General features: G+C 42.3%; 1 protein-coding gene and 1 long non-coding RNA gene across 2 annotated transcripts in view; both read right to left on the bottom strand.

Annotated features, from left to right (window-relative positions):
- LOC134300210 (uncharacterized) overlaps positions 1-10,372 on the bottom strand; it is a 29,392-nt gene extending 19,020 nt beyond the window's left edge. The window contains exon 1 of the long non-coding RNA XR_010007333.1: positions 10,304-10,372. This is a non-coding gene — a long non-coding RNA (uncharacterized LOC134300210). The remainder of the gene's footprint in view (positions 1-10,303) is intronic.
- Positions 10,373-21,687: 11,315 nt separating this feature from the next.
- Positions 21,688-25,858, bottom strand: tmem150b (transmembrane protein 150B). The gene is made up of 6 exons (XM_062985047.1): positions 25,794-25,858; positions 25,644-25,703; positions 23,896-23,963; positions 23,694-23,821; positions 23,439-23,616; positions 21,688-21,947 (listed from the first exon to the last, which is right to left on the bottom strand). The coding sequence occupies exons 1-6, from the start codon at positions 25,856-25,858 to the stop codon at positions 21,688-21,690; spliced, it is 759 nt and encodes a 252-aa protein (XP_062841117.1).
- Between the last annotated feature and the right edge of the window lie 1,348 nt (positions 25,859-27,206).

The raw sequence follows: 27,206 nt of genomic DNA on the forward strand, positions 1-27,206 counted from the left end.
CCTCTATTGGTGGGGTGGACAGTGTAGCCAGAGTGGGTGTATTGTGTACCAGACAAGAGACATGAGCTCAGAGAGGCTCCCACTGCAGGGGAATTCTCAGGTGGGGACAGTGTCCCTCTGTGTCTCAGTCATTCCTCTGTTCCTCTGTCAGACTGTCTTTTCAGCTCTTTCTCAGCAGCTTTCATTCCAACACAAAACCGATGTATGTTTTGTTACATCCTCTGTTCAGCTTGCTAATAAAATAATGTATAGTTTTCTTAAAAAGACTTCTGCAGAAGTAAAGTGTTTCAATTAATATGATGAGATAGAAGATGTGGGTTGTAGAGATGCCTTGCCATTACTGTCTATAAATTAAAGAAAACATTTTTCTGTTGCTAGTCCCTCTAGAACTGAGTGCCTGTAAAAGCTATAAAAGAATCCAAGGTTAACAGCACATGACCTGAAGAAATCTTTAAAACTTGCTAAAGTCCCTCTGCAGAAAGCTCTGGACTGGAGGCAGGCCAGTCAAAAACTCGCACTCTGTTTCTACGAAGCCATGCTTTTGTATCTTGTGCAGAATGAGGCCTGGCCTGGTCTTGCTAAAATAAATATGGACTGCATCTGAAATCACATACTTAAACAGTATGTACCAAATTCGAGGCAGTGCGCACTGCTCGGCCGGTGAAGCAGTAAGCTCTTTCAGTACGCAAGTGTGTAACCTCGGACATACTACGTCTGGCATTTTACCAACATCCCGTTATGCATGACATCACATCGCCAGTTATAACAATTTAAAAATCATTCTACACAAAGCTACTCATAACATTATTTTATTAAATCTTTTTTCCTACTCCGACTCTGCTTTCCGGCATCTTTCCTCTTCGGCTTAGAACGCCTTTGCAGCTCCAAAAAATCTAAAATCTCAATATATGCCCTTGCATCAATGGAACCCTCACACATATGCGAGTCACTCATTGCATGTGCACTGATGCTCCCCTATACATGACAGATGTTGGCTTTGGCACCTTTCATTAATAACTGTCTGGATGATCCTTTAAATCTTTGGGAAATCAATTTGACATAGTTTTTTTCGAATAACAAGATAAAATGTGAGCTGATTTGACTAAATTACACATTCCCATTCATGAGTTCATGACTTTACCAGAAAAAAAACACTGAAGAACATCTTAACTTTGAAACATGGTGGTGACAGCATTCTAGCTTGTGACTGCTTTGATGCCTTGTGAAAGACATCTTGCAATCATAGAGTTAACAATGAATTTGTGGAAAGTAAGTTTACACTAGGTAAGGATTTATCATCTAAATCTTAATTTGTTAGTATAATGCAACAAGTCAGTGATCCAAAATGTGTAATTTAACACCAGATTTATTAAAACAGAAAAACGTATGTGTTTTGGAAAGTCCACAGCATGTTGTGGGATTACCTAAAGAAGGCTTTTCCTTCAGGAAATCTTAAAAAGGGATTCCTTCTCATTAATGGCCACGTTCAAGCAGGTACAGAAAATACTGTTGTCTCTAGGAAATGCTAAAGGACATCCTACCATTTTAAGATTCTTTATTGTCACTACACAGAGTACAGTTCCGCATTCCTACAGGTGCAATTACACACAACAATAGAAATATATTAGAATACAATAGAAAAATCCTGTTAAAATGACTTGGCTTTAGCTATTAAATCACAACACAGGGCAATACTAAAGACAGTAACGCAGTACAGTGCAGGCAACAATCAAGGCAGTAGGTTATTGCGCAGTAGGAAGTAGACTAGTGTGAATGTAGAGTGCATTTTACATTTATAAGTTAAAATAAGGTACAGTAAAATAAGAATATATGGTAGTTAATAACAAATATGGTATAAGGTGCACTAAAATGTTAACATACAGTGGTTGCTTAGTATAATTTGAGTGTAAACATAGATTGGCCTGAGTTGAGCACAGGTTGATCCTGACAAGTATCGTTGAGTCCAGATCAGTCTAGTATGAGTAAACTGGCCTTGTTCAGCTCCCAATGTGATGGACCTGAATCGTTTGCCATACAACAACAGTTCAAATAGCAGATGTCCAGGGTGGAAAGGATCTTTTAGGATGTTGGCTGCTCTGCTTATGCAGCGGGCAGTGTATAGTTCTTGAAGAGAGGACAGGGGACATCCAATGATTTTCTGAATAAACCGCTGCTTTTTTGTCTGCCGCTGACCTACTGGATTACCAAGTGAAGATGCAGAACGTCAGCACACCCTCAATGGAGCAGAAGTAGAAGGAGATCAGGGTACAATGAGACCAGGAGCTGCTCTTGCAGGTTGATTTCTTGAGAATCCTCAGAAAGTAGAGACACTGCTGTGCCTTTTTCACTGCTGCTGTGGTATTTGTAGTCCGAGAGAGATCCTCAATGTGTTTGGCGAGAAAATTAGAAGATGGGGACTTTGTCTACACAAACCTTATTGATAAACAGATATACCATTGATATGCAGACATACCATTGATATACCATTTATTAAACACAAGTTTTTACACTCCCTGGATTGTAAATGTATGCCAGGCCCTCTCATTCAATCAGTGTCTGACATAACAAATGCCTTATTCACTGAATGAGTACAAATTTCCACAAACTCACTACAAAATCTTGTGGAAAGTCTTTCCAGAAGAGTGAGAAGGTGTAACAGCAGCAAAGGCTTAACTCTATAATTAGGCCATGGTTTTGAAACAGGATGTCCAACAAGCTCATGGTAAGGTCTCCACATAACTTTGACCATTTATACAATGATTCATGTATTGGTTTGGGCAATGTGATTGTAAATGTATTATGCTTATGTGATGTCATTTCGTAATCTGTGATGGATACTCAGATCAAATAAAGCTAAAGTGAAGCCAAACCGAGCCACACAGCCAACTGTGTAAAATTGTATTCAGTATATACAGTAAATGCTCCCTGTCTGCAGAACACATACATTAGCAGAGGAAACTGCAATACAATGATAACCATTCTGAATACAATAGTGCCAACAACACAGTCAGCCCGACAGGCCCAGTTTAGCTCAAGGAGGTCACACTTACTTACACAAACTACTAACACACAACCTGCCGGAAATACCAGTTACACATGAGAATGAATTAGAACAAAGCGGAGAGCTGATGGACATCTGTTCTGTCTCACTCCAGAAGATATTAAATGTAGACCAGGAATGTTATCATTAATGGAAAAAAAATCACAGAACTTATACTAGCAGATAGAAGTGTAATTGTTAACTAATAAGAAAACTACAGTTAAAACACATGACCAGCAACACAGAAGAAAATAGAATAGAATATGTATTACATATGTATTACAGTCCTGTGTATGTGAATTGTTTTACATTTCTAATAATCATGTGCTTTGTACAATGTGTGTGAGTCTAGAATCTAAGCCAAACTGAGATTTTGTGGCATGACCTGAAGCGGACTGTTCATGTTATAAATCCCAGAAAAGTCTTCAATTCCTCATAACTGACCATGTTTGGAAGGCAGCTACTGAAAACAGTAATGCTAAAGGATGTTAGTTTATAGTTCAATTAAGTTTTCACATGGTGTTTTATTGTGGATGTACATGTTTAATAGAAGTGTACAAAATTGACTAGAAGTCAGTAAAAACAAGAATCTTACACTTACACTTCTGTGATGGCAGCATTAATGCAGAAAAGTACATTGAGATCTTAGAGCAACATATGCTGCTTTCAAGACGACAGGGACATTTTCAAGAAGACAATGCAAAACCACATGCTGCACACATTACAAAGGCATGGCTGCGGAAGAAGAGGGTACGGGTACTGGACTGGCCTGCCTGAAATGAAAAATGCGACAACGCCGACACCGTACCGCACATCTTAAGACGTGTTTGCAGGAAGAATGGGACAAAATAAAAGCTGAAGCACTAAATCACTTGGTATCCTCAGTGCCAAAACGTCTTTTAAGTGTGATGAAAAGGAATGGCAACATTACAAAGTGGTAAATGCTTTACTGTCCCAACTTTTTTTGAAATGTGTTGCAGACCTGAAATGCAGGAATGGATGTTTATTAATAAATGAAATGAAGTTGACCAGACAAAACATGAAATATCTCAGGTTCATCCTGTCTGCAATAAAATAAAAGTCAAAGTAAATGTAAGAAACTCTGTGTTTTTTTATTATTTGCATTTTCCATACTGTACCAACTTTTTCTGATTTTGAGTTGAACAACGTGTATATTCTTTAGCCTTTACAGATGTGCAATTTGTGTTTTGAAAACAACAAATTCAGAGTCTAGAATCTAAGCCAAATTGAGATTTTGTGGTATGACCTGAAGAGGACAGTTCATGTAATAAAGAAAAATCCTTAATCCTCATAACTGACCATGTTTGGAAAGCAGCTACTGAAAACAGTACCACTAAGGGGTGGTATGTTTATAGTTAAATTAAAGTTTTTTACATTATATTTCATTGTGGATGTATATGTTTAATAGAACAATCAAATGTACAAAATGTATTCAGTAGAAGTCTGTAAAAACAAGAATCTTTGTAACTTGTATCTTAGAAATATAAACTACATTTTGATACCTGCAAAAAATTTAAAAACTTTCCTATAACTAATACTTTTTAATCTGTTGGGAACTGAGAATATTAATTGTTACTTGATACAAGACTTCAGCAGCTCAATAAGTTGTCTACACTGGCCGCTCAGGTGGCGCAGCAGTAAAAACACACGCTGGAACCAGAGCTGGGATCTCGAATACATCGTATTGATTCTTAGCTCTGCCTGCCGGCTAGGCTGAGGGGCCACATGAACAACGATTGGCCTGTTGTTCAGATGAGCGGGACTAAGCGGGATGGGGTCTCTCTCCCATGACTGGTGCAATTACGACCTCTGCTGGCTGATAGCTTTGTAACCATTGCTGGCTGAGTGCTCTCAGGGTGTGTCTCTCCGTACACAATGCTGAGCTGCACTGCACTCGTCAAAGTGTGGGTGATAAGATGCATACGGTTGCTGCCCATGTGTCGGAGGGGGCGTGGGTTAGCTTCGTTCTCCTCAATCAGAGCAGGGATCGGCATTGGTGGAAAGGAAGCATGATGCAATTGGGCAATTGGACGTGCTAAAAAAAGGGAGAAAAAGGGGAGAAAATGCATAAAGAAAAAATATATATAAAAAATAAGTTGTCTCCTCCTCATGAGGAGTTTACAAGTTTACAAGACAGGTCTGGACTGGAGGCAGGCCAGTCAACAACCCACATTTTATGTCTACGAAGCCATGCTAAGGCTGCATGTGTCTCTCTAAAATCTCAATATACACCTCTGCATCAATGGTACCTTTACACATTTGCAGGTCACACATTGCATGGGCACTGATGCACCACCATACATGACAGATGTTGGCTTTTGCACCTTTCACTGATAACAGTCTTTGATAAATGGAAACAGTGATCACAAACCAAACCTTATCCAACAAAAATGTAAATCTCACATCACATCACAACTGACCAAATAGGTTGTTTTATATGCAAATTGATCATAACTCTCATTAATTCCAGTGCTTTTACAAACCCAAATCAGAAAAGTTTGGGACAGTATGGAAATTGCAAATAAAATAAAAATGCAGTGTTCCTTACATTTACTTTGACTTTTATTTGATTGCAGACAGTTTAAACCCAAGATATTTCATGTTTTGTCTGCTCAACTTTATTTCATAAGTGTGGTGAAAAGGAATGGCAACATTGCAAAGTGCTAAATGCTTTACTGTCCCAACTTTTTTTTTAAATGTGTTGCAGGCCTGAAATGCAGGAATGGATGTTTATTAATAAATAAAATAAAGTTCACCAGACAAAACATTCATTCTTTTTGTCGTTTTTGATGATGTGTAATGTAAGATAAAAACAAAAACTTTACTAGATTTTTCTTTTATTACCAAGTATTTCATGTTTAAGATTTTAAATATAAAAATCGTAGTCTTAAAATTCCCCCTATTTTTAAATATATAAAATACAATAATTTCATAACTAGCTTTAATTTACAAAAATTAAATGTTCATTAGGTAAAAATGTTTATTATGTAGTATGCCTTTGTATTGTTTTTGTTGGACTGCAGGTCTAAGTGGATGTACAAATGATTGCTTTCTGTTTTTTATTTGCATTGTACATGCAGTGCTATGAAGTATCCCCCCATCACCTTTTATAACCAAAATTCAGAATAACAAAGGTGGGGCAGTAGGCAAAATGCAAATAATGATAAACACAAAGCAGCCATTTGCAAATTGTCTTTAAAAAGGGAAAAACATATGTTTAGATATTCAATCAATTAACCAAATTTAATTTAGTCTTAACATGCAACATAATATGCCATATAAAAAAAAGAAAGAATTCAGTGAAAAAGCAAAAGAAAATGATGAATTTGGTGGGCACTTGTGAGATGGAGTAGTCTGATATGCTTGCCCACCACCGCAGAGAGCCAGTTTTGAGTCACAGCTGTTTTACCTCCCTCATCAGAGGCTTTAGAGACACAGTTGGCTTTGTCTGGAGAGGAAAGACCTGGTGGGATGTCACCTTTCTGCTGCCCTACTGTCTGGTCAAAGTGCCAGAATATATCATTCTAAAAATGGTTACAAAGCTATGGTACTTCTAAAAGTCTGGGACCAGCAAACAAAGAGCAATCATCTCCACATATAGAAAACATTTAGAATGATTCGTAGAGTTGGCTGGTCTTCAAAAAAAAAAACCTTAAGTTCAGCATTTACCTTTAGAAAAGGACTTTTTGAAACTAGCGTTATTTGGAGGGTACAAGGCAAAAACCATTACTAACCATTAGAAACACAATGTCTTGTCTCACAATTTCTAAAAACACCTTGATGACCCCCAAACCATTCAAGATAAGGTTCTGTGGACTGATGCAACTGTTACATCTGCTCTCTTTCAGAAAATTCTAAATAAGAATGTTCTGTCATCAGTCACTGATCTAAAGTTTAAGTGCAAATGGGTTATGCAGTGCATACCTGTCAGCACATCAGTTTAGGGTATTGTTTTATAAGCAAATTGTATTTGTGCATACTTCTTGCTACTATGACATTCACTCACACTACAATATAACTGTTTCTAGAAACAAGCACAATTCTAAAATGTCACCATGCTGACATAAAAGCATTTTTATGTAAGTCTTTTCTTCATCAGGTTTCCTTAAGGCGTCTGGACAGAGGAAAGGTCAGAGCATTCAAAGAAAAAGGTCTGCATGTCAACCCTGCCATCGGACAAAGGTTAGCACAAAAATAGCATACCTATTAAAAATTTCCATAGACATAATGCTAAATTTTTTTGCTTCCATCTACAACCCAAAATAAGAACAAGTTGGGACAGTATTTAAAATGCCAACAAAAAAATGCAGTGTTTCTTACATTTACTTTGACTTTTATTCCATTGCAGACAGTATGAACCCAAGCCTTTTCATGTTTTGTCTGATCAACTTTATTTCATTTGTAAATATACATCAACACATTCCAAAAAAAGTTGGGGCGGCATTTACCACTTTGTAATGTTGCCATTCCTTCTCACAACACTGCGACAGTAGGGAGTTGTCATTGTGCCATTTTTCATTATAAAATTCTCCACACATTCTCTATTGGAGACAGGTCAAGACTGCAGACAGGCCAGTCAAGTACCTGCACCATCTTCTTCTGCAGCCATGCCTTTGTATTCTTATTGAAAAATGAATGGACGTCCCTATAAAAAAATCTTAAAGGCAGCATATGTTGCTCTAAAATATAAATGTACTTTTCTGCATTAATGCTGCCATCACAGAAGTGTAATCTACCACAATATAATTGCCAAGGGCACTGACACAGCCCCATACCATGACAGACCCTGAATTTTGGACTGATAACAGTCTGGATGGTCCTTTTTGTCTTTGTTCTGAAGCACACAGCGTCAATTTTTTCCAAAAAAGACCTGGAATGCTGATTCATCTGACAACAATACACGTTTCCACTGTGTGATGGTCCATCCTAGATGCCTCCGAACCCAGAGAAGTCGACGCCGCTTCTGGACATGGTTAACATAAGGCTTCTTTTTTGCACAGTAAAGTTTTAAGTGGTATTTGTGCATGTAACTCTGTATTGTAGTGCTTGACAAAGGTTTGCCAAAGCAATCCCTTGCCCATGTGGTTATATCAGCTATTGTTGAGTGGCGGTTCTTGATGCAGTGCCGTCTGAGGGATCGAAGATCACGGGCATTCAGCTTAAGCTTGCGCCCTTGGCTTTTATGCACTGAAATTCCTCCCGATTCCTTGAATAGTTTAATGATATTATGCACTGTAGAGGGAGAAATATGCAAATCCCTTCCATTCTTTCTTTGAGGTACATTGTTTTTTAACATTTTAATACTTTTCTCACACATTTGTTGACAAACTGGAGATCCTCTGATCATTTTTGCTCATCAAAGACCTTTCCTGGATGCTGCTTTTGTACCAAACCATGATTGCAATCACCTGTTGACATCACCTGTTTGGAATCACATCATTATTTAGTTTTTAGGGTTTTTTTTCACTTTATTACTAGCCCTAAATTGCCCCGGTCCCAACTTTTTTTTAAATGTGTTGCAGGCCTGAAATGCGGGAACGGAGGTATATTAACAAATGAAATGAAGTTGAGCAGACAAAACATGAAATATCTCAGGTTCATCCTGTCTGCAATGAAATAAAAGTCAAAGTAAATGTAAGGAAAACTGCATTTTATTTTATTTGCATTTCCCATACTGTCCCAACTTTTTTTCTGTTTGGGGGTTGTACAGGTTTTAGAGATACAAAAAGTAAAAACATAAATAACATTTTAAATTATATCAGAAAAAAAGAGAAAAAAAACATGTGCTAGAAATGGTATACTACGGTGACCAAGGGTTATTTTTAAGACTTAACTGCGAGTCTAAATGTTGCAGAGAGTATATGTAAAGATAAGTTTTTAACATGAAAAGAAAGTGTCTGTGTGTGTGTGAGGTCAATCTGTGCCTGATTCAGTCTATCTGTGCCTGAGGGCTTTTTCCTTCAGTCTTCTGTCTTCTTCCCTACCTACACACTCTTTCATTGTTCATCTGCCCTCCGTGCTCCTGCTGCTGTCTGGGCATTTGACCCAAAAAAGTCCCCACCTCCTCTCATTTCCATCTTATAGAATGCCATAGTGCCTTTATCCTCCCTCTGTTACTTCTTTCACTCTGCTATGTCAGAACTCCACTGCTGTCAATAACATTCCCAACAGTACATCTGTGTGTGTGTGTGTGCAGCACAATTATTTAATTACAACTTGCATTAAAAAGAACCATTTGTATGTCTGTGTCCTAGCATGTGGATTTGTCAGTCTGTGTGGGGGTGTGTGTGCTTAGGAATGTGACAAACTTGGCATTTTTCATCTAAAGGGCAACTTTCTTCAGATGTGCCAGCACTGGAGGATGAGATCATGACTGGAGATGCCTACTCACTGCGCCCAGCAATACCAATTACATGCCCTCACTGTGTCTTTTTCCATCTTACTTGGGGTTTATGCTTTAATACTTTCAAATGCACAGTCAGCTTCATAATTAATAACACCCTTGGTTTTGATGCGTACCTTTGGTAAAATTAAAAGAGGTTAGAATGATGTCTTAAAATGCAATTTGTTCATTCAAACCTTTACTTGGAATACATTTATTTTGCTAAAAATATGTAAAAACTTGTTTCACATTATCTGGCAACCCTAGAGTATTTTATTGAGAAAATATAACTACGTGTCAATTTATATTTCACCTTTTTGCATTTATGAGTGTTAAAAAGCAGCTTAAATCCACTACAACATCATTCATTCCTGCATTCCTTCATTCATTCATTCATTGTCGGTTTTACAACTGCTTTATCTTATTCAATGTCACAGTGGGTCCAATTTACTGGGCGAATGGCTGGAAGCACCCCGGACAGGTTGCCAGTTCCTCACAGGGCAACACCTTCACACATACGCTCATACCTATGGCAATTTTGTAGCTTTAATTAACCATGTCTTTGGACTGCAGGAGGAGATCAGAGAGAACATGCAAACCCCACACAAAAAGGACTAGGACTGCCCCACCTGGTAATCAAACCCAAGACTATCTTGCTGTGAGGCGACAATGCTACGCATCCAGCCACCGTGCCACCCTACAGCAAAATTTCATTTATCAAAATCATGGTTGGAGATTTGCTGAAAATTACACCAGCTTTTTAAATTTATAATAGTTTTATAGGTCTCAAAAACCTTAGTGAAAATTGCTCAAGAGCATGATAGACCAGGTTTCAGGTGTTAGGATCCGCCAGCACTTACCTTTCATTTTCAGGGTTTCCCAGCGTTTTGTTTTCATTCCGGTTTGTATTTTGTTTTTCTCCGTTTTCTTTAGTTTCCCCGATCGCTTTTGTTCTTGGTGGTGGTTTGCGTTTGCTTTCCCGTTTTGCTCCCTTCTCCCCCTAGCGGCCTGGAGCGGTACTGTTTTCGGAGGTTGCTGCGGTACCAGCCAATAGATCGCTGGAGGGCGGACCCCTCACACACCTGCGCCTCATTCCTCATCTCATCAACTCCTGCATTTAAACGCCGGCTTTTCTCTCACTCGTCGCCAGATTGTCTGCTTGCCATACGGTACACAGACGGCCGTTCGTTGTGTCCTTAAACCGTGAGTCCTCTTCTTGTACCTTCTCCTCTTTAACGTATTTTGTTTTTCATCGCCTCCTAGACCTTCCCCCCGTTCCTGCGTTCCTGCCGTTCCTGGTTTCCTGTGTTCCTGCCGTTCCTGGTTCTCCTATGTTCCTGCCGTTCCTGGTTCTCCTGTGTTCCTGCTGTTCCTGGTTTTCCTGCCGTTCCGCCGTTCCTGGTCATCCTGCATTCCTGCCGTTCTTGGTTCTCCTGCGTTCCTGCCATTCCTGGTTCTCCTGCCATTCCTGGTCATCCTGCATTCCGGTTCATCACTCCTGGTCATCAGTCCGCCCTGCAGTTCCCCGGCGCTTCCAGTACCGCTCCTGCCGCTCCCCTCTCGTTTTCTGTTATCTTTTTGGTTGTTTGTTTTTGTCGTTTATTTATTATTTGTTTAAATAAAATATCGTATTATCACTTCTGGGTTTTGTTGTTTGTGCACTCGCCTTTGGGTTCCCCCCTAGTCTTTGGTGGGTTATTAACTAACCCTAACAGTACAATCTGGCCACCATGGAACCCACGGGTGCACAAACGGTTGAGGGGATCCTTATCCGCCATAACCAGATGCTGGGGACACTCAGCCAGCAGCTCGCTGACTTGACCCAGCAGGTAGTACGTCTAATACCTCCTAATCCTGTACCTCTTGCTCCTTCCCAGGTTCCGGTCGTACCTCCGACGGGTCCCGTGGTTCCAGGGTCCTCCGTGGAAACACCTGTCCCCAACCCCGAGCCCTTCTGTGGAGACCTGGAGAGGTGCAGAGGGTTTTTGTTCCAATGCGAATCCATTTTCCGTCAGCGTCCCACTACCTTTGCCACCGAGGCCAGTAAGGTGGCCTTTATTATTGGTCACCTGAGAGGCAGGGCCCTGACCTGGGCCGAAGCGGTACAGTCACAGACGGACCCTCGAGAGGGCTCGTTTGTTGACTTCCTCGCCCGGTTCAGGACAGTGTTTGACCACCCGGATTATTCGGGGAGTGCCTCTTCCCGACTATTTTCCCTGCACCAAGGTTCCCGGTCCGTGGCTGATTATTCTATTGAGTTCTGGACCTTGGCCGCCGACTCGGGGTGGAACGACGAGGCCCTCCGGGAGGCTTTCCGGCAAGGTCTCATCGACTCCCTGAGGGATGAGTTGGCGGCAAGGGACGAGAGCCCCGACCTCCACTCCCTGGTAGCTCTGGCCATCCGCTTGGATAACCGCCTCCGCAGCCGCCGCCATGAAAGGGCGGCCAGAACCGGTTCCAGGCTACCTTCCCCTTTGACCTGTTCGAGCCCCTCAGAGCCCTCAGGTGCCTCCAGTGTTGCCCCTATACCCTTAGTACCAATGCCTGAACCCATGCAGTTGGGGCGTGCCCGGTTAACCCCCCAGGAGCGGGCTAACCGCTTCAGGGCCGGGCAATGCCTTTATTGTGGTCAGGCAGGCCATATTCTCCGGGCATGCCCTGTCCGGCCAAAAGAGGGCGCCCGTCAGTAGCCGTGGGGGTACTGGCGGGCGACTCTCAGCTATCCCCCCTCCCACAACTATCCCAATCCTCCCAGCAACGCCACCTCCGCATGCAGGCAACCCTTTGTTGCCATGGCTGCTCGGTCCCTCTCCAGGCCTTGGTGGACTCGGGTGCGGAGGACAACCTGTTAGACGAAGGGCTGGCAAGTCAGCTGGGGGGGACCCTGGAGCCCCTGGACCCTCCTATCACTGCGCGAGCCCTGGATGGACGGATCATTGCCCGGGTGACCCACCGTACCGCGCCTTTGTCCCTGATCCTCTCAGGAAACCACCGGGAGACCCTCTCCTTCGTAGTTATCAAAGCTCCTCAGACCCCCCTGGTCCTAGGCTACCCCTGGTTGGCACGTCACAACCCCCACATCGACTGGGCTCGTGGACGAGTTGTGGCTTGGAGCGACTTTTGCCACGCCAATTGTCTGGTCTCCGCCATCCCTCAGCCGGGGAACGGGACAAGCACCACCCCCTCTGCAGCATCCCCTGACCTGTCCAAGGTGCCCCGGGAGTACCACTTCCTCCGCGAGGTGTTCAGCAAGTACCGGGCCCAGTCTCTACCCCCTCACCGACCCTACGATTGTGCCATCGACTTGCTGCCTGGTGCCCCACTGCCTACCAGTCGGCTCTATAACCTCTCTCGTGCTGAGAGGAGCACGATGGAGAGCTACATCTCGGAGTCTCTGGCCGCCGGAATCATCCGCCCCTCATCATCTCCCGTAGGAGCTGGTTTCTTTTTTGTCGAAAAGAAGGATAAGACCCTGCGGCCATGCATCGACTACCGGGGCCTCAACCAGATCACGGTCAAGAACCGGTATCCCCTGCCGTTGATGTCGTCGGCCTTTGAACCCCTGCACAGTGCTACCATCTTCACAAAGTTGGACCTGCGTAACGCGTATCACCTGGTGCGGATCCGAGAAGGCGACGAGTGGAAGACGGCGTTCAACACCCCGCTCGGCCACTTCGAGTACCTCGTAATGCCCTTCGGGCTTTGTAACGCCCCAGCAGTCTTCCAAGCCTTGGTCAACGATGTGCTCAGAGACTTCCTCAACCGGTTCGTGTTCGTCTACCTTGACGACATCTTGATTTTTTCCAAGTCCCGGGAAGAACACGGAGCGCATGTCCGGAGGGTCCTCTCTCGGTTATTAGAGAACAGATTGTTCGTCAAGGTCGAGAAGTGTGAGTTCCACGTCGACTCTGTGGAATTCCTCGGGGTCGTTCTGGAGAGCGGCCAGGTTAGAGCCGACCCCCACAAGATCCGAGCGGTCACAGAGTGGCCTACCCCTACCACTCGGAAGGAGCTCCAACGCTTCCTGGGTTTCGCTAACTTCTACCGACGATTCATCCGAAACTACAGCCACGTGGCAGCACCCCTCACTCGCCTCACCTCGACTAAGATTTCCTTCACCTGGCCCCGGGAGGCAGAGGAAGCTTTCCTCCGGCTCAAGACTTTGTTCACTTCCGCCCCCATCCTCATCCAGCCCGACCCCGACAAGCAGTTCGTGGTGGAGGTGGATGCATCCGATACTGGGGTAGGGGCTGTGCTCTCCCAGCGGGTGAGTCCCGAGAACCCTCTGCACCCTTGTGCTTTTTTTTCACGTCGCCTTTCTTCAGCTGAGGCCAATTACGATGTCGGGGACCGTGAGCTACTGGCGGTGAAACTGGCCTTGGAGGAGTGGAGGCACTGGCTGGAGGGGGCCGCTCAGCCCTTTGTCGTCTGGACGGACCACAAGAATTTGTCTTACGTCCAGACGGCAAAGAGGCTGAACGCCAGGCAAGCCAGATGGGCACTGTTCTTCGCCCGTTTTGATTTTACTTTGACCTACCGGCCTGGATCCCGGAACATCAAACCGGACGCCCTCTCTCGCCAGTTTGCCCCGAAGGAAGCCCTCACCTCTTCCGAGACTATCCTCCCGCCGAGTCGACTTGTTGGGCTCCTCACTTGGGACGTTCGTCGTCTAGTCACCGAAGCCCAGGCCCAGGAACCAGACCCCAGGACAGGAACCCAAACCCGTCTCTTCGTCCCGGCCACAGCTCGCTCGCCGGTCCTTCAATGGGCCCATGAGTCCCGCGTCGCCTGCCATCCCGGGACTAGTCGTACCTTATCCTTCCTAAAGAGGCATTTCTGGTGGCCATCCTTGGAGAAGGATGTTGGGGAATTTGTGGCGGCCTGTACCACCTGTGCACGCAGCAAAGCATCCCATCAATCTCCTGCGGGGCTACTTCAGCCTCTCCCTATCCCGAGTCGCCCATGGTCCCATATTGCCTTGGACTTCGTCACGGGCCTTCCGGATTCCAACGGGAACACAGTCATCCTCACCATCGTTGACCGGTTTTCCAAGGCCGTACATTTTGCTGCTCTGCCGAAGCTCCCCACAGCCTTCCAAACAGCAGAACTTTTAGTTAATCTAGTTTTTCGCGTTCATGGAATACCATTGGACATTGTGTCAGACCGAGGACCCCAATTCACCTCCCAGGTTTGGAAGGCCTTCTGCAGGGCACTGGGCGCCACAGTCAGCTTGTCCTCCGGCTTCCACCCACAGTCCAACGGTCAGGCGGAGAGGACCAACCAGGGCCTGGAGTCGGCCTTACGGTGCATGGCTGCTCGCAACCCCAAGGCCTGGAGCTCCCACCTGGCCTGGGTCGAGTATGCCCACAACTCTCTGGTGTCATCTGCCACAGGATTGTCCCCCTTCGAGGCCTCCTTAGGCTACCAGCCACCACTGTTCCCCGAACAAGAAGCCGATGTGGCAGTCCCCTCTGTTGGGCACCACCTTCGCAGGTGCCGAAGACTCTGGCGCTCCACCAGGACCACCCTCCTGCGCACTCGGGACGCCAACCAGCAGTCGGCCGATCGTCGTAGAAGACCGGCCCCCCCCTATGCTCCTGGTCAAGCTGTCTGGTTGTCCACCCTTCACATCCCCTTGCGTGTCGAGTCTCGGAAACTCTCCCCCCGCTTCATCGGCCCCTACACCGTCGAGAAGATCATCAACCCCACGTCGGTACGACTGAAACTTCCCCGCCACATGCGGATCCACCCCACATTCCACGTCTCCCAGCTCAAGCCCGTGGTTTCCTCACCCTTGAACCCTCCGACCGAACCCCCACCACCCCCCCGGCTCATCGATGGGCATCCGGCATACACGGTTCGCCGGTTGCTGGATGTCCGTAGACGTGGTCGGGGCCTCCAATACCTGGTAGATTGGGAGGGTTATGGGCCTGAGGAGCGGTCGTGGGTTCCCCGGGTTGCCATCCTTGACTCCAACCTGGTCCGTGAGTTCCACCGTCTACATCCCGATAGACCCGGTAGGCCACCTAGAGGTGGCCGTTGAGGGGGGGGGTACTGTTAGGATCCGCCAGCACTTACCTTTCATTTTCAGGGTTTCCCAGCGTTTTGTTTTCATTCCGGTTTGTATTTTGTTTTTCTCCGTTTTCTTTAGTTTCCCCGATCGCTTTTGTTCTTGGTGGTGGTTTGCGTTTGCTTTCCCGTTTTGCTCCCTTCTCCCCCTAGCGGCCTGGAGCGGTACTGTTTTCGGAGGTTGCTGCGGTACCAGCCAATAGATCGCTGGAGGGCGGACCCCTCACACACCTGCGCCTCATTCCTCATCTCATCAACTCCTGCATTTAAACGCCGGCTTTTCTCTCACTCGTCGCCAGATTGTCTGCTTGCCATACGGTACACAGACGGCCGTTCGTTGTGTCCTTAAACCGTGAGTCCTCTTCTTGTACCTTCTCCTCTTTAACGTATTTTGTTTTTCATCGCCTCCTAGACCTTCCCCCCGTTCCTGCGTTCCTGCCGTTCCTGGTTTCCTGTGTTCCTGCCGTTCCTGGTTCTCCTATGTTCCTGCCGTTCCTGGTTCTCCTGTGTTCCTGCCGTTCCTGGTTTTCCTGCCGTTCCGCCGTTCCTGGTCATCCTGCATTCCTGCCGTTCTTGGTTCTCCTGCGTTCCTGCCATTCCTGGTTCTCCTGCCATTCCTGGTCATCCTGCATTCCGGTTCATCACTCCTGGTCATCAGTCCGCCCTGCAGTTCCCCGGCGCTTCCAGTACCGCTCCTGCCGCTCCCCTCTCGTTTTCTGTTATCTTTTTGGTTGTTTGTTTTTGTCGTTTATTTATTATTTGTTTAAATAAAATATCGTATTATCACTTCTGGGTTTTGTTGTTTGTGCACTCGCCTTTGGGTTCCCCCCTAGTCTTTGGTGGGTTATTAACTAACCCTAACATCAGGCCTGTGGCAGAGTGATCCAAGGTATGCCCACATTCTCCACCATTTGTTTTTACTCAAAGTCACTCATTCGTTGAATATTGTGCACAAGGAAGGCATTCATACTTTGACCTGGTGTCTTGTCTGGGTTCTTTCTATTAGCTAAAGAGGGACTGTGCCTTTTCTGTCCAGGCTCCTAAATTATGGAATAGTCTCCCACTCGATATCAGACTCTCTGAGTCTACATTGACCTTCAAGAAATGTCTTAAGACACATTTTTATTTTTATTTAGAGTAGTGATCCTAAGCAATGGGGCTGAAGTTCTTTGTAAAAGTGTATGTGTATATTTGTGTATGTATATGTGTGTATGTATATGTATGTATGTGTAGTTAAAGTGCATTTATAATTATTTGTGCTATTGTATTAATGTTTTTATGTCACTGTGTAGCTTTTATGAGTATTAATTTTTGTGGGGTTTTTTTTATTTATTATTTTTTTAAATTTAATTTTATTATATTTTACCGCATTGTTAAGCACTTTGTCCTAGCTTGGTCCTAGAAAAGCGCTATATAAATAAATTTTACTTACTTACTTACTAAAGAGACAGGACTTTAAGTGACTGAGTAAACACATTTTCAGTGTGAGATTCAGCTAATTATCCACGATTTTTAAAATTACATTTTAAACCAACTTTTTCAAGGGTGCCAGTTATTTTAGAGCTGACTGTTGTTGACCAAGCTGATAGATAGATAGATAGATAGATAGATAGATAGATAGATAGATAGACAGTGGTTTGTAGATAATAAAAAGTTGGGACAGTATGGAAAATGCAAATAAAATAAAAATGCAGTGTTCCTTATATATATTTTGACTTTTATTTTATAACAGACAGTTTGAACCAAAGACATTTCATGTTTTGTCTGGTCAACTTTATTTCATGTGTTAATAAACATTCATTCCTGCATTTCAGGCCTGTAACACATTCCAAAAAAAGTTGGGACGGGGGCAATTTAGGGCTAGTAATGAGGTGAAAAAACTAAATAATGATGTGATTCCAAACAGGTGATGTCAACAAGTAATTGTAATCATGGTTTGGTACAAAAGCAGCATTCAGATGATCTCCAGTTTATCAACAAATGTGTGAGAAAATTATTGAAAAGTTTAAAAACAATGTACCTCAAAGAAAGATTGGAATAGATTTGCATATTTCTCCCTCTACAGTGCATAATATCATTAAATCATTCAAGGAATCAGGAGGAATTTCAGTGCGTAAAGGCCAAGGGTGCAAGCTTAAGCTGAACGCCTGTGATCTTCTATCCCTCAGACGGCACTGCATCAAGAACCGCCACTCAACAATAGCCGATATAACCACATGGGTGAGGGATTACTTTGGCAAACCTTTGTCAAGGTCACACAGTGGGAATGTGTATTTTTTTTCAAACTCTTCCATCTGGCAGAAGACTCAGGACAATAAAAACAAACACATCCAGACACGCTAACAGCTTTTTCCCCAGAGCTGTAACACTTTTTAACCAAAGTTGTTCTCTTGGGCAAATGTTGGTAAATACTGGTTAACAGTCCGTGTGCTGTCGGGTCTGTTAAATATGTTCTATGTTACATGTCATACATGTGTAATTGTCTGTACTATTATGTGTATTGTTTGTACTATGTGGACTGTTGTGTGTATCATTGAGTGTATCACCAAAGCAAATTCCTCGTATGTGTAACATACCTGGCGAAATAAAGTGATTCTGATTCTGATTATTATCAGATAAATCAGTATTCCAAATCTTAAGAAATGGACGCCATGTGCACATCCAGATTGTTATCAGTCCAGGAGCAATGTAATTCAGAATCATAACCTCCTGTACTAGGTCCAGTAACATGCATCAAAAACCTTAAGATTTACTTTCCGTTCAAAACAGCCCTCTTTTTGAATTTGTACTTATTCTGGAACCCTTAGTGAAATGTTCACTCAGCATTAGCAACTGTCTAAAAATAAATAAATAGAGCAAGAAACAAGAAAGTTCAGCATGCACAGATCAGCAGCAGATCATAAAAGGACATTTAAATAGCAGTGGATAATTCCCAAGGTATTGCATTCCATTATTCTCTCTCACTGCCTTCCTCTGCTTTTTTCTTTTTACCACACAACTTTACCACCCTTTCTCATGTGAGCTTGTTACTCTTTTTATTATATCGTTATATAATGTTTACTAATTATTGTTTATTAAATAAGTTTTAATAAGCAAGCATCACATAAGAAAAGCCCCATTCTACAGCTAAAGTACTCCTGAACTGAACGGCAGGATTTTTACTTGATGGATGCTTCTACATTGGTTAACTTTAATTATATTAAATTACATTTAACTCCATTGTTTTCATTTAAAACCAAAACATTTTAACTATTTACAAAAATGGAAAAATAGAATATGTCACATTTGAAGGCCAACAGCCCAAAGGCAATTACATCCTACAATCTACAATTAAAATTTTAGATGTTCCTGGAAAGCTTACAAATACTCATGTTTGAAATTGTCTGAGCATGTGTTTTAATGAAAGACATGAGACTCAAGGAAGTCTGACTTTTTGTACAAGGGAATAGATATGATCAATTTTACAAATGTGCTTACTTGCTTTTCAGTAGTGCCATTACTAAGAGTTTCTGAAAAATCAGAAATTGCTAAGCTAATTATATAACTGAAAAAATGTTCAGTAGTGGTCTCAGAGTTTTGGTCCAAACCCGACCCTGATCCCTAAGCAAACCCTCCCTGTCCCATATTTTTTTCACTAGAAAGAAATATATGTTCCATTCCTTCAGCCACAGAAAACAAATAGTTGCAATAATCTGATTGCCATGACATATAAATGTTCCTTACAGGTCTATGTAAACTTACACTATCTGTAAATATCTGTCCTAATAGTTTGTTCTTTATGAAAGTTTAAACTAAAGCGGTTCGGTGGGTAGCACTGTAGCCCCACAGTAAGAAGGTCCTGGGTTCAATTTCCAGGTGGAGCGGTCTGGGTCCTCCTGTGTGGAGTTTGCATGTTCTCCCCTGTCTGCGTGGGTTTCCTCTGGGAGCTCCGGTTTCCTCCCACAGTCCAAAAATATGCAGTCAAGTTAATTGGAGACACTGAATTGCCCTATAGATAAATGGGTGTGTGTATGAGTGTGTGTGTGTGTATGTGTGTCTGCCCTGCGATGGACTGGCGCCCCGTACAGGGTGTTACTGTGTGCCTTGCGCCCAGTGAAAAGCTGGGATAGGCTCCCGCAACCAACGCGACCCTAATTGGATAAGCGGTTAAGAAAGTGAGTGAGTGATTGCCATGACATGTAAATGTTCCTTTCAGGTTTATGTAAACTTATGCTATCTGTATGTATCTGTCCTAATAGTTTGTTCTTTATGAACACTTAAACTGAATTTAGATAAATTATTTATACTTCGGGCGGCACGGTCGCCCCACAGCAAGAAGGTGGAGCGGTGTTGGTCCTTTCTGTGTAAATTTTGCATGTTCTTCCCTGTCTGTGTGGGTTTCCTCTGCTCCAAAGACATGCAGTCAAGTTAATTGGAGATACAGTACTAAATTGCCCAAGGTGTGTGTGTGTGTGTGTGTGGTGAAACAGACAATGAAGGAATTCATCGTTTCTATTTCAACAGTATGTTAATTAAAAAGTGGTCTGTTTTCTTAGCAGAAACTGAACTAATATTTTTAATTGACTGCATAATATTTTACTTTGTTTTTCTAGGAAACCTGGTTTTCCATTATATTAATTACCTGGTTCAGTGTTTCCATGAATCAGAAGTTTGATTTTTAGTTTAGTAGCGCCATCTCGCGTCTATTTTGAGTAAGTGCAAATGTATTGTAGCCCTGAATCGTTCTGATGCGATAAAAACAGTTTGATGCTGTAGATATTTTTCACATTCAAATTTTTGACACTAATATTGAGCTGCTGTGTTCATAGATAAACTCTGCCATTAATTTTAATCTCTAAAGATAAAAGGGATTAATATCAAGTGACCCTCTAAAATTTTACCTGCAAAAATACCTTTATTTACTCTCGTAAGTACATGTATATACGTACATGCAAATACTGTATTTTACGTCAGTGATAATTAAACCAATAATTCATAAAAGATACAAACAGCATTTTTGTATCTGCCAAAATGAAGTCTATGTAAAGTATTGTTTTTTTAATAGATTTAAAATGTTTAATGACCATGTGAATGGCATCATAAAGTAACAAAAATAACAAGGCATTTTGGGAGGTTTCCAGTTTACCATATCTGTCAGGCCTGAATCCAAGAATTGTAAAGATGATGCCCTTTCCCGATCCAGGTCCCTAGGCAAACTTCTAGTTTTTTTTAGCATATAATATAGTGTTTAATATTCAAACCGATCTATATAAAGCTGGACATGAAGCAGAGGAGAGATGCTTAGTGGTTTGATGAGCATCTCTCATCTAGGGGTAGTGATAGCTCAGTGGTTAAAAGTTCTCGACTACAATTATGTCCTCTGCTGATTGATAGTGCCTGCCCCCAGAGACAGGGGATAATGGGGATTGGTGCGTAACTCTCCATGCATAAAACAGATCCCTATATGAACCTGTCTCATACAAGTAAAAAAAAAAGCAATAGTCTAGTGCACACAAGTGCTGGAGCTTATCCGAGCTTTTAATGGGCTCTAGGCAGACAGTAACACCCTGGACGGGGCACCGCTCCATTGCAGGGCAGACACGCATACACACACCCATTCACCTATAGGGCAATTTAGTGTCTCCAATTAACCTGACTGCGTGTTTTTTGGACTGTGGGATGAAATCGGAGCTCCCGGAGGAAACCCACGCAGACACGGGGATAACATGCTAACTCCACACAGAAAGGACCCGGACCACCCCGCCTGGGGATCAAACCCAGGACCTTCTTGCTGTGAGGCGACAGTGCTACCCACCAAGAAATCGTGCCGCCCTAAGCTTAGGACAGTTCATCAAAAATATGAAAACTGCGTATGCCAAAACGCTTAAGTGAGACCACAAGTAAATCGATGAAACAGAACAGAAATTGCAACACCAGCTTCAAGAATAAAAATTCAGTTACTGCTATTAAAGATGCTAATTTATTATTCATATTTGGGTTACTTTTACTGAGTTATTATGGAGTGAAGAATTTTCACTTGGAAGGTAGTGTATGCAGCATCATTCTAATAAAACACAATTAACACCATCCAATTAACAACAAAACTACAAACATTTATTAAAATCCTCACACACACACAGTTTAAAACTTTTGACTACTGTTAGTATACATTTTAAATCCAGGGTTGTCATTTTTGTTAGGCTATATTGTAGGCTGCAATCTCGATGGATGTCCTTCTGCTAGTTGAGTGTCCTGTCTTTGCCGCCACGTTGCTCTGCTGTGTTGCCCATTCACTGCTGCTTTTGGTTAGACCAGCTTTTTGAACATATAGTTTTTGAAAATCGATGTGGCGAAACTCAGCTGCAAAAAGGCCAAAAAGCATGAAGAAGATCATGACCAAAGCCCACTCGCACATAGCAGCTGCAGAACGGTAGCCTGTGTTATGAAGCACAGCCACTGAGAGACAGTGTTAAGGTTAAACAGAGGAATATTTATAATGGAATTGCTTAACACATGTTAATACACACAGACTGGTAACAAAAGTGTTGGTCTAGAACAAGTCACCAGAAACTTTTCAATGCACCTTGTCTAAAATATAATGTGATACTGTATAATGTGATATAATAAGAATATAATTCTCTAGAATTCACTAACTGCATTGAATACTTAGTTGACCAACGTTCTTCTAAAAAATATATTACCTTAACTGGTGATCTGTCACTCAAAATGGTAAAGACCATAGCATATGCTTTACATCATTATCATACTCACTAAGCCATTATTTCTGTGGATGAGGGTGTTATGCTCATTAAAGAAACTTATTATGAGGGATCTTCAAAAAGTTTCCACACTTTTATGTCTGAGAGACTGAGAGAGAGCTTATAGTCCGGATTTAGCGCTATCTGATTTCCATCTTTTTGGACTGCTCAAATAAGCTCTAAGGGGAGGAACATTTTCATGTGATGATAATGATGTGAAAGCAGAGGTGCATCAGTGGCAAAATTTTTTGCTGATGGCATTCAAAAATTGGTATGACGCCGGGAAAAATGCATCGGAAGGTGATTATGTAGAAAAGTGATGTAACTTGTATTTGAAATTTGAACCAGAATGAACAGGTTTTATTAGTGTACACCATGCCACAATTATGGATGAATTTCCTAATATTTCCTCTATTTTTCTGTTTAACATCCTACTCCTCAGCACCTAGGACTATAAATATCATTATTAATATCATTACAAAAATCTGTGAGTCAAGTCCATCCAGGACCTCTAATCAAGTTCAGTCATGTTTTAAATACATTTCTAAATGATCCTGTGTTAAGTCTCCATCATCAGAGCCGCTCAGGTGGCGCAGCAGTACACTAGCGCACCAGAGTTGGGGTTTCGAATACATCGCATCGAATCTCAGCTCTGCCTTTCCGACTGGGCTGGGCGGCGGTTGGCTGTTGTTCAGGGCTAGAGGGTAAGATAACAGCCACTTTTGAGAGAAGATTCTTACAAGAATGCCTGTAGGAATTTGTGCCCATTTAGTCCAAAAAGCATTTCTATGGCTGGGCACTGCTATTGGTCAAGAAAGAAGCTTTTCTTTATAGGTCTTTATAGACCTTGCTTTGTGCACATTGGCACAGTCATGATGTAATAAAGGCCAGGAGATTGCCTTTTTTGCCAGTTGCTTCAAAATTAAAAGCATATAATTTTATTTATATAATATAGGATTTATTATACCTGTCAGTAATTGTTGTGGCTAAAAAAAATAACTTCAATAATTACAAAGGGTGTCTCAGTATTTTTCAGTATTGACCCTGTCCATATAGTGTTGGTATATAAACTGGTACCAGGTACACAGTGCATACATTGTAATTTGTATACAGTACTTTTATATATTTCACATGAAGTTTATAAGCAAAGTGCAGGGTGTTGTTTATAAAACAGCAGTATAAAGGATACTGGCAATAACTAGGCTGGTACAAAGACTGCAAAAGATAATCCGGAGAGGCCCCATCCACTTCCGGTCCTGTGAAGGCTCTGCATGGTAGGTGAGCCACACCTGGAGCCAAAAGTATGCTGCACCCAGAAAAAATGCCAGGAATGCCCCAAACAAGTGAACCCCCATTATTACGGATTGCTAGGAATAAGAGAATAAAGAGTTTTAGATATACATTGACCACTGACATCTGATACTACTGAAAAGTGTTTATTTACCTGAAAGTTTCCCAGCATGGAGATTCCAGTTGATGAAACGAACCCCAGTAACAAACTGATGCTGTTCACACGTGATGAACAGCCCAGATCCTTCACCTGCTGGTACCTCATAGTAACAACCCACATTGCTGGAAGAAAAAGGGACTTGACTACTTAACTGAGTTAAATACACAAAGAGAAGGCAAAAAAAGAAAGCACTTACCTAGCACACAACAGATGTTGCATATCTGGGAGAAGATGCAACTCTGAGGTGGATAGGAACCACACGTACTGATAAAACAATTTATTAACAGTTAGAAATGTTAAGTGCAGCAATTACTGTAATTTATGAAAAAAAGATCCTTGCAAGATATGCAATATTTTTACAAACCCCATTTCAACAAAAGTTGGGACACTTTTAAAAATGCAATAAAAAATCTGAAAAAGTTGGGATGGACAGTGTTTCTTACATTTACTTTAATTTGTATTTAATTGCAGACAGTATAAACCCAATAAATTTCATGTTTTGTCTAGTCAATTTCATTTTTTTATTTCTTTGTTAATATACATCCATTTCTTTATTTCAGGCATTCTAAAAAAGTTGGGAGAGTTAAGCATTTACCACTTTGTAATGTTGCCATTTCATTTCACAACACCTAAAAGTAATTTTCACACCAAGTATACCAAGCAATAGTGTTTCGTGTGTTCCATGGTGTCCCATTTTTTCTACAAACATGCCTTAAGGCACAACAGTCTAAGTACAGTATACAGTGGTACCTTGTAACTCCCCTAAACATCCCCTAAACTCAAAATCTTTGAAACTCAAGAAATTAGTACCCTTAAACTCAGCGTGTTCAGTTTGTTTTTTAAAAATGTATGTATTAGCTGCTCAGGTGGTGCAGCGGTAAATACACACGCTGTTCACCAGAGCTGAGATCTCGAATACATCGTATCGAATCTCGGATTTGTCTGCCGGCTGAGCGGTTACATGAACAACAATTGGCCTGTTGTTCAGATGGGCGGGGGAATTAAGCCGAATGGGGACTCTCTGTTAGACTAGTGCGATTACGACCTCTGCTGGCTGGTTGGTGGCGCCTGCACGGAGATGGGAGAGGAGTGCGGGAGAGGGTGTGGCTCTCGGTGCACAGTGCTGTACTGCACTGCACTCGTCAAGCGTAGGTGATAAAAGATGTTCAATTGCTGTGCACGTGTCAGAGGGGGCATGGGGCGGCCTCGTTCTCCCCAATCAGGAGCAGGGACCAGCATCAGTGAGAGGATGATTGACAGGCAGTAATTGGATGCGCTAAAGTGGTAGAAAAAGGGGGGGGTATGTATTTAATTTCAAATTAACAATGATTAACTGCTTTGTGCAGCAGTGTGGTAAAACATCATCAAAGTGTGAATATGAGACGAAACTGCATTTGTGTGGAATAACTGTCTGAAATCCAGTCTGAAAGCTTCACATGTATCTGTGTTTATCTGTATTTTTTCTCCTGTTTCACTTTTAAACTTGTGTTAAAGCTCAGGGGGCTGTGAAATTGTAGGAATCAGCTTTTTATTTTAGTGTTTTTATATTATATTTGTGTATAACCCAAGTGTCAAAAACATCCCCATTATTTTACATAACATACATACATCCTTATGGGAAAAAATACCTTGAAACTCAATGCCTTTTAAATTCAACGCCACTCCCAGAACCAAGTGACTTGAGTGTCAAGGTACCACTGTATTATCTATCAACTTTATCATCAGACAGTACTGGATGCCAGATCAAAATAATGTAATAACCTCAAATACACAAACTTAACAGGTTAATTGCAACAACCTACACCCAAACCAAGACTTTGGGTAGTGCTGAAAAGTTCAAGAAAATCTGTTGCGAATTTAATTCCACAATAACGACACACAAAGTTGTCAGAACTTGGAAGGACTTTACAAGTAATATTATTATATTAATGTTAATTTACACACCTGATGTATGGAAACTCAACAGTTAGATTCACTGTCTTATTAGCCACAGCTATTCCATACCTACATACACAAACACAAGTCAGTGAGTGGCAAACAATGTGTCAAAATAATGTAATAAAAAAGTAAAAAAAGTAAAAGATGTAAACATACACTGCCCAAATGCCTAAAGTGCCAAATACTGCCAGGACAACAGGAAGTAGTGCAAATGCCCACATCACGGACCAATCGAATAGACTGTCAAAACATCATGTTGTTTACTTTAGTTCATGTCATAGTAACAGTTATACATCATCTCAGTTCTGTTATGAATCATCAGCAAGTTAAAGAAGGGTGTCTGTGACCAAAAGGCTAATGAGACAATAACAAGGAAAACATAGATATCTATCAGAAGTCTGAAAATAATATTGGCATATAACCCGATCAGCCATAACATTAAAACCACCTCCTTGTTTCTGTCACTCACTGTCCATGTTATCACCTCCACTTACCATATAGGAGCACTTTGTAGTTCTACAATTACTGACTGTAGTCCATCTGTTTCTCTGCATGCTCTGTTAGCACCCTTCCATGCTGTTCTTTAATGGTCAGGACTCTCCCAGGACCACCACAGAGCAGGTATTATTTGGGTGGTGGATCATTCTCAGCACTGCAGTGACACTGACATGGTGGTGGTGTGTTAGTGTGTGTTGTGCTGGTATGAGTGGATAAGACACAGCAGCGCTGATGGAGTTTAAACACCTCACAGTTCCTGCTGGACTGAGAATAGTCCATCAACCAAAAATATTCAGTTAACAGTGCCCTGTGGGCAGCGTCCTGTGACCACTAATGAAGATCGAGAAGATGACCAACTGAAACAGCAGCAATAGATGAGCGATCGTCTCTGACTTTACATCTACAAGGTGGACCAACTAGGTAGGAGTGTCTAATAGAGTGGACAGTGAGTGGACACGGTATTTAAAAACTCCAGCAGCGCTGCTGTCTCTGATCCACTCATACCAGCAACACACACTAACACACCACCACCATGTCATTGTCACTGCAGTGCTGAGAATGATCCACCACCTAAATAATACCTGCTCTGTGGTGGCCCTGTGAGGAGTCCTGACCATTAAAAAACAGGGTGAAAGCAGGCTAAAAAGGTGTGTAGAGAAATAGATGGGCTACAGTCAGTAATTGTAGAACTACAAAGTGCTTCTATATGGTAAGTGGAGCTGATAAAATGGACAGTGAGTATAGAAACAAAGAGGTGGTTTTAATGTTATGGCTGATCAGTGTATTTTTCAGTGCTTCAGAACTTTGTAGATATACAGTTACTGACTGTAGCCCATCTGTTACTGTATTTACTTTGTCACCCCACTGTTTGCTTATTATCACTCAAAAGAAACCTGGTAATATCATGCCAGTGTAAACTGTTGTGGTATAAGTGTATCAGGAGCAGCCATGGTGTTGGTATTTTAAATGTTTAAATTTGCTGGCTTCACTATATGTGAACAGTTACTGGCTAGAGCTGTTTTCTTAATCCTCCTAATAGAGGACAGTAATCTATAGACTAATAATAGACTA

This window comes from Trichomycterus rosablanca, chromosome 22, assembly GCF_030014385.1.
Source record: "Trichomycterus rosablanca isolate fTriRos1 chromosome 22, fTriRos1.hap1, whole genome shotgun sequence".
Taxonomy (NCBI): domain Eukaryota; kingdom Metazoa; phylum Chordata; class Actinopteri; order Siluriformes; family Trichomycteridae; genus Trichomycterus; species Trichomycterus rosablanca.

Excerpts from the sequence above, each read along its gene's own strand:
- tmem150b (XM_062985047.1), bottom strand. The coding sequence starts at position 25,858 with ATGTGGGCATTTGCACTACTTCCTGTTGTCCTGGCAGTATTTGGCACT. Across the intron at positions 23,822-23,895 it reads CAACATCTGTTGTGTGCTAG|CAATGTGGGTTGTTACTATG; the intron begins GTAAGTGCTTTC and ends TTTTTCTTCCAG. Across the intron at positions 23,617-23,693 it reads CCATGCTGGGAAACTTTCAG|CAATCCGTAATAATGGGGGT; the intron begins GTAAATAAACAC and ends TCTTATTCCTAG.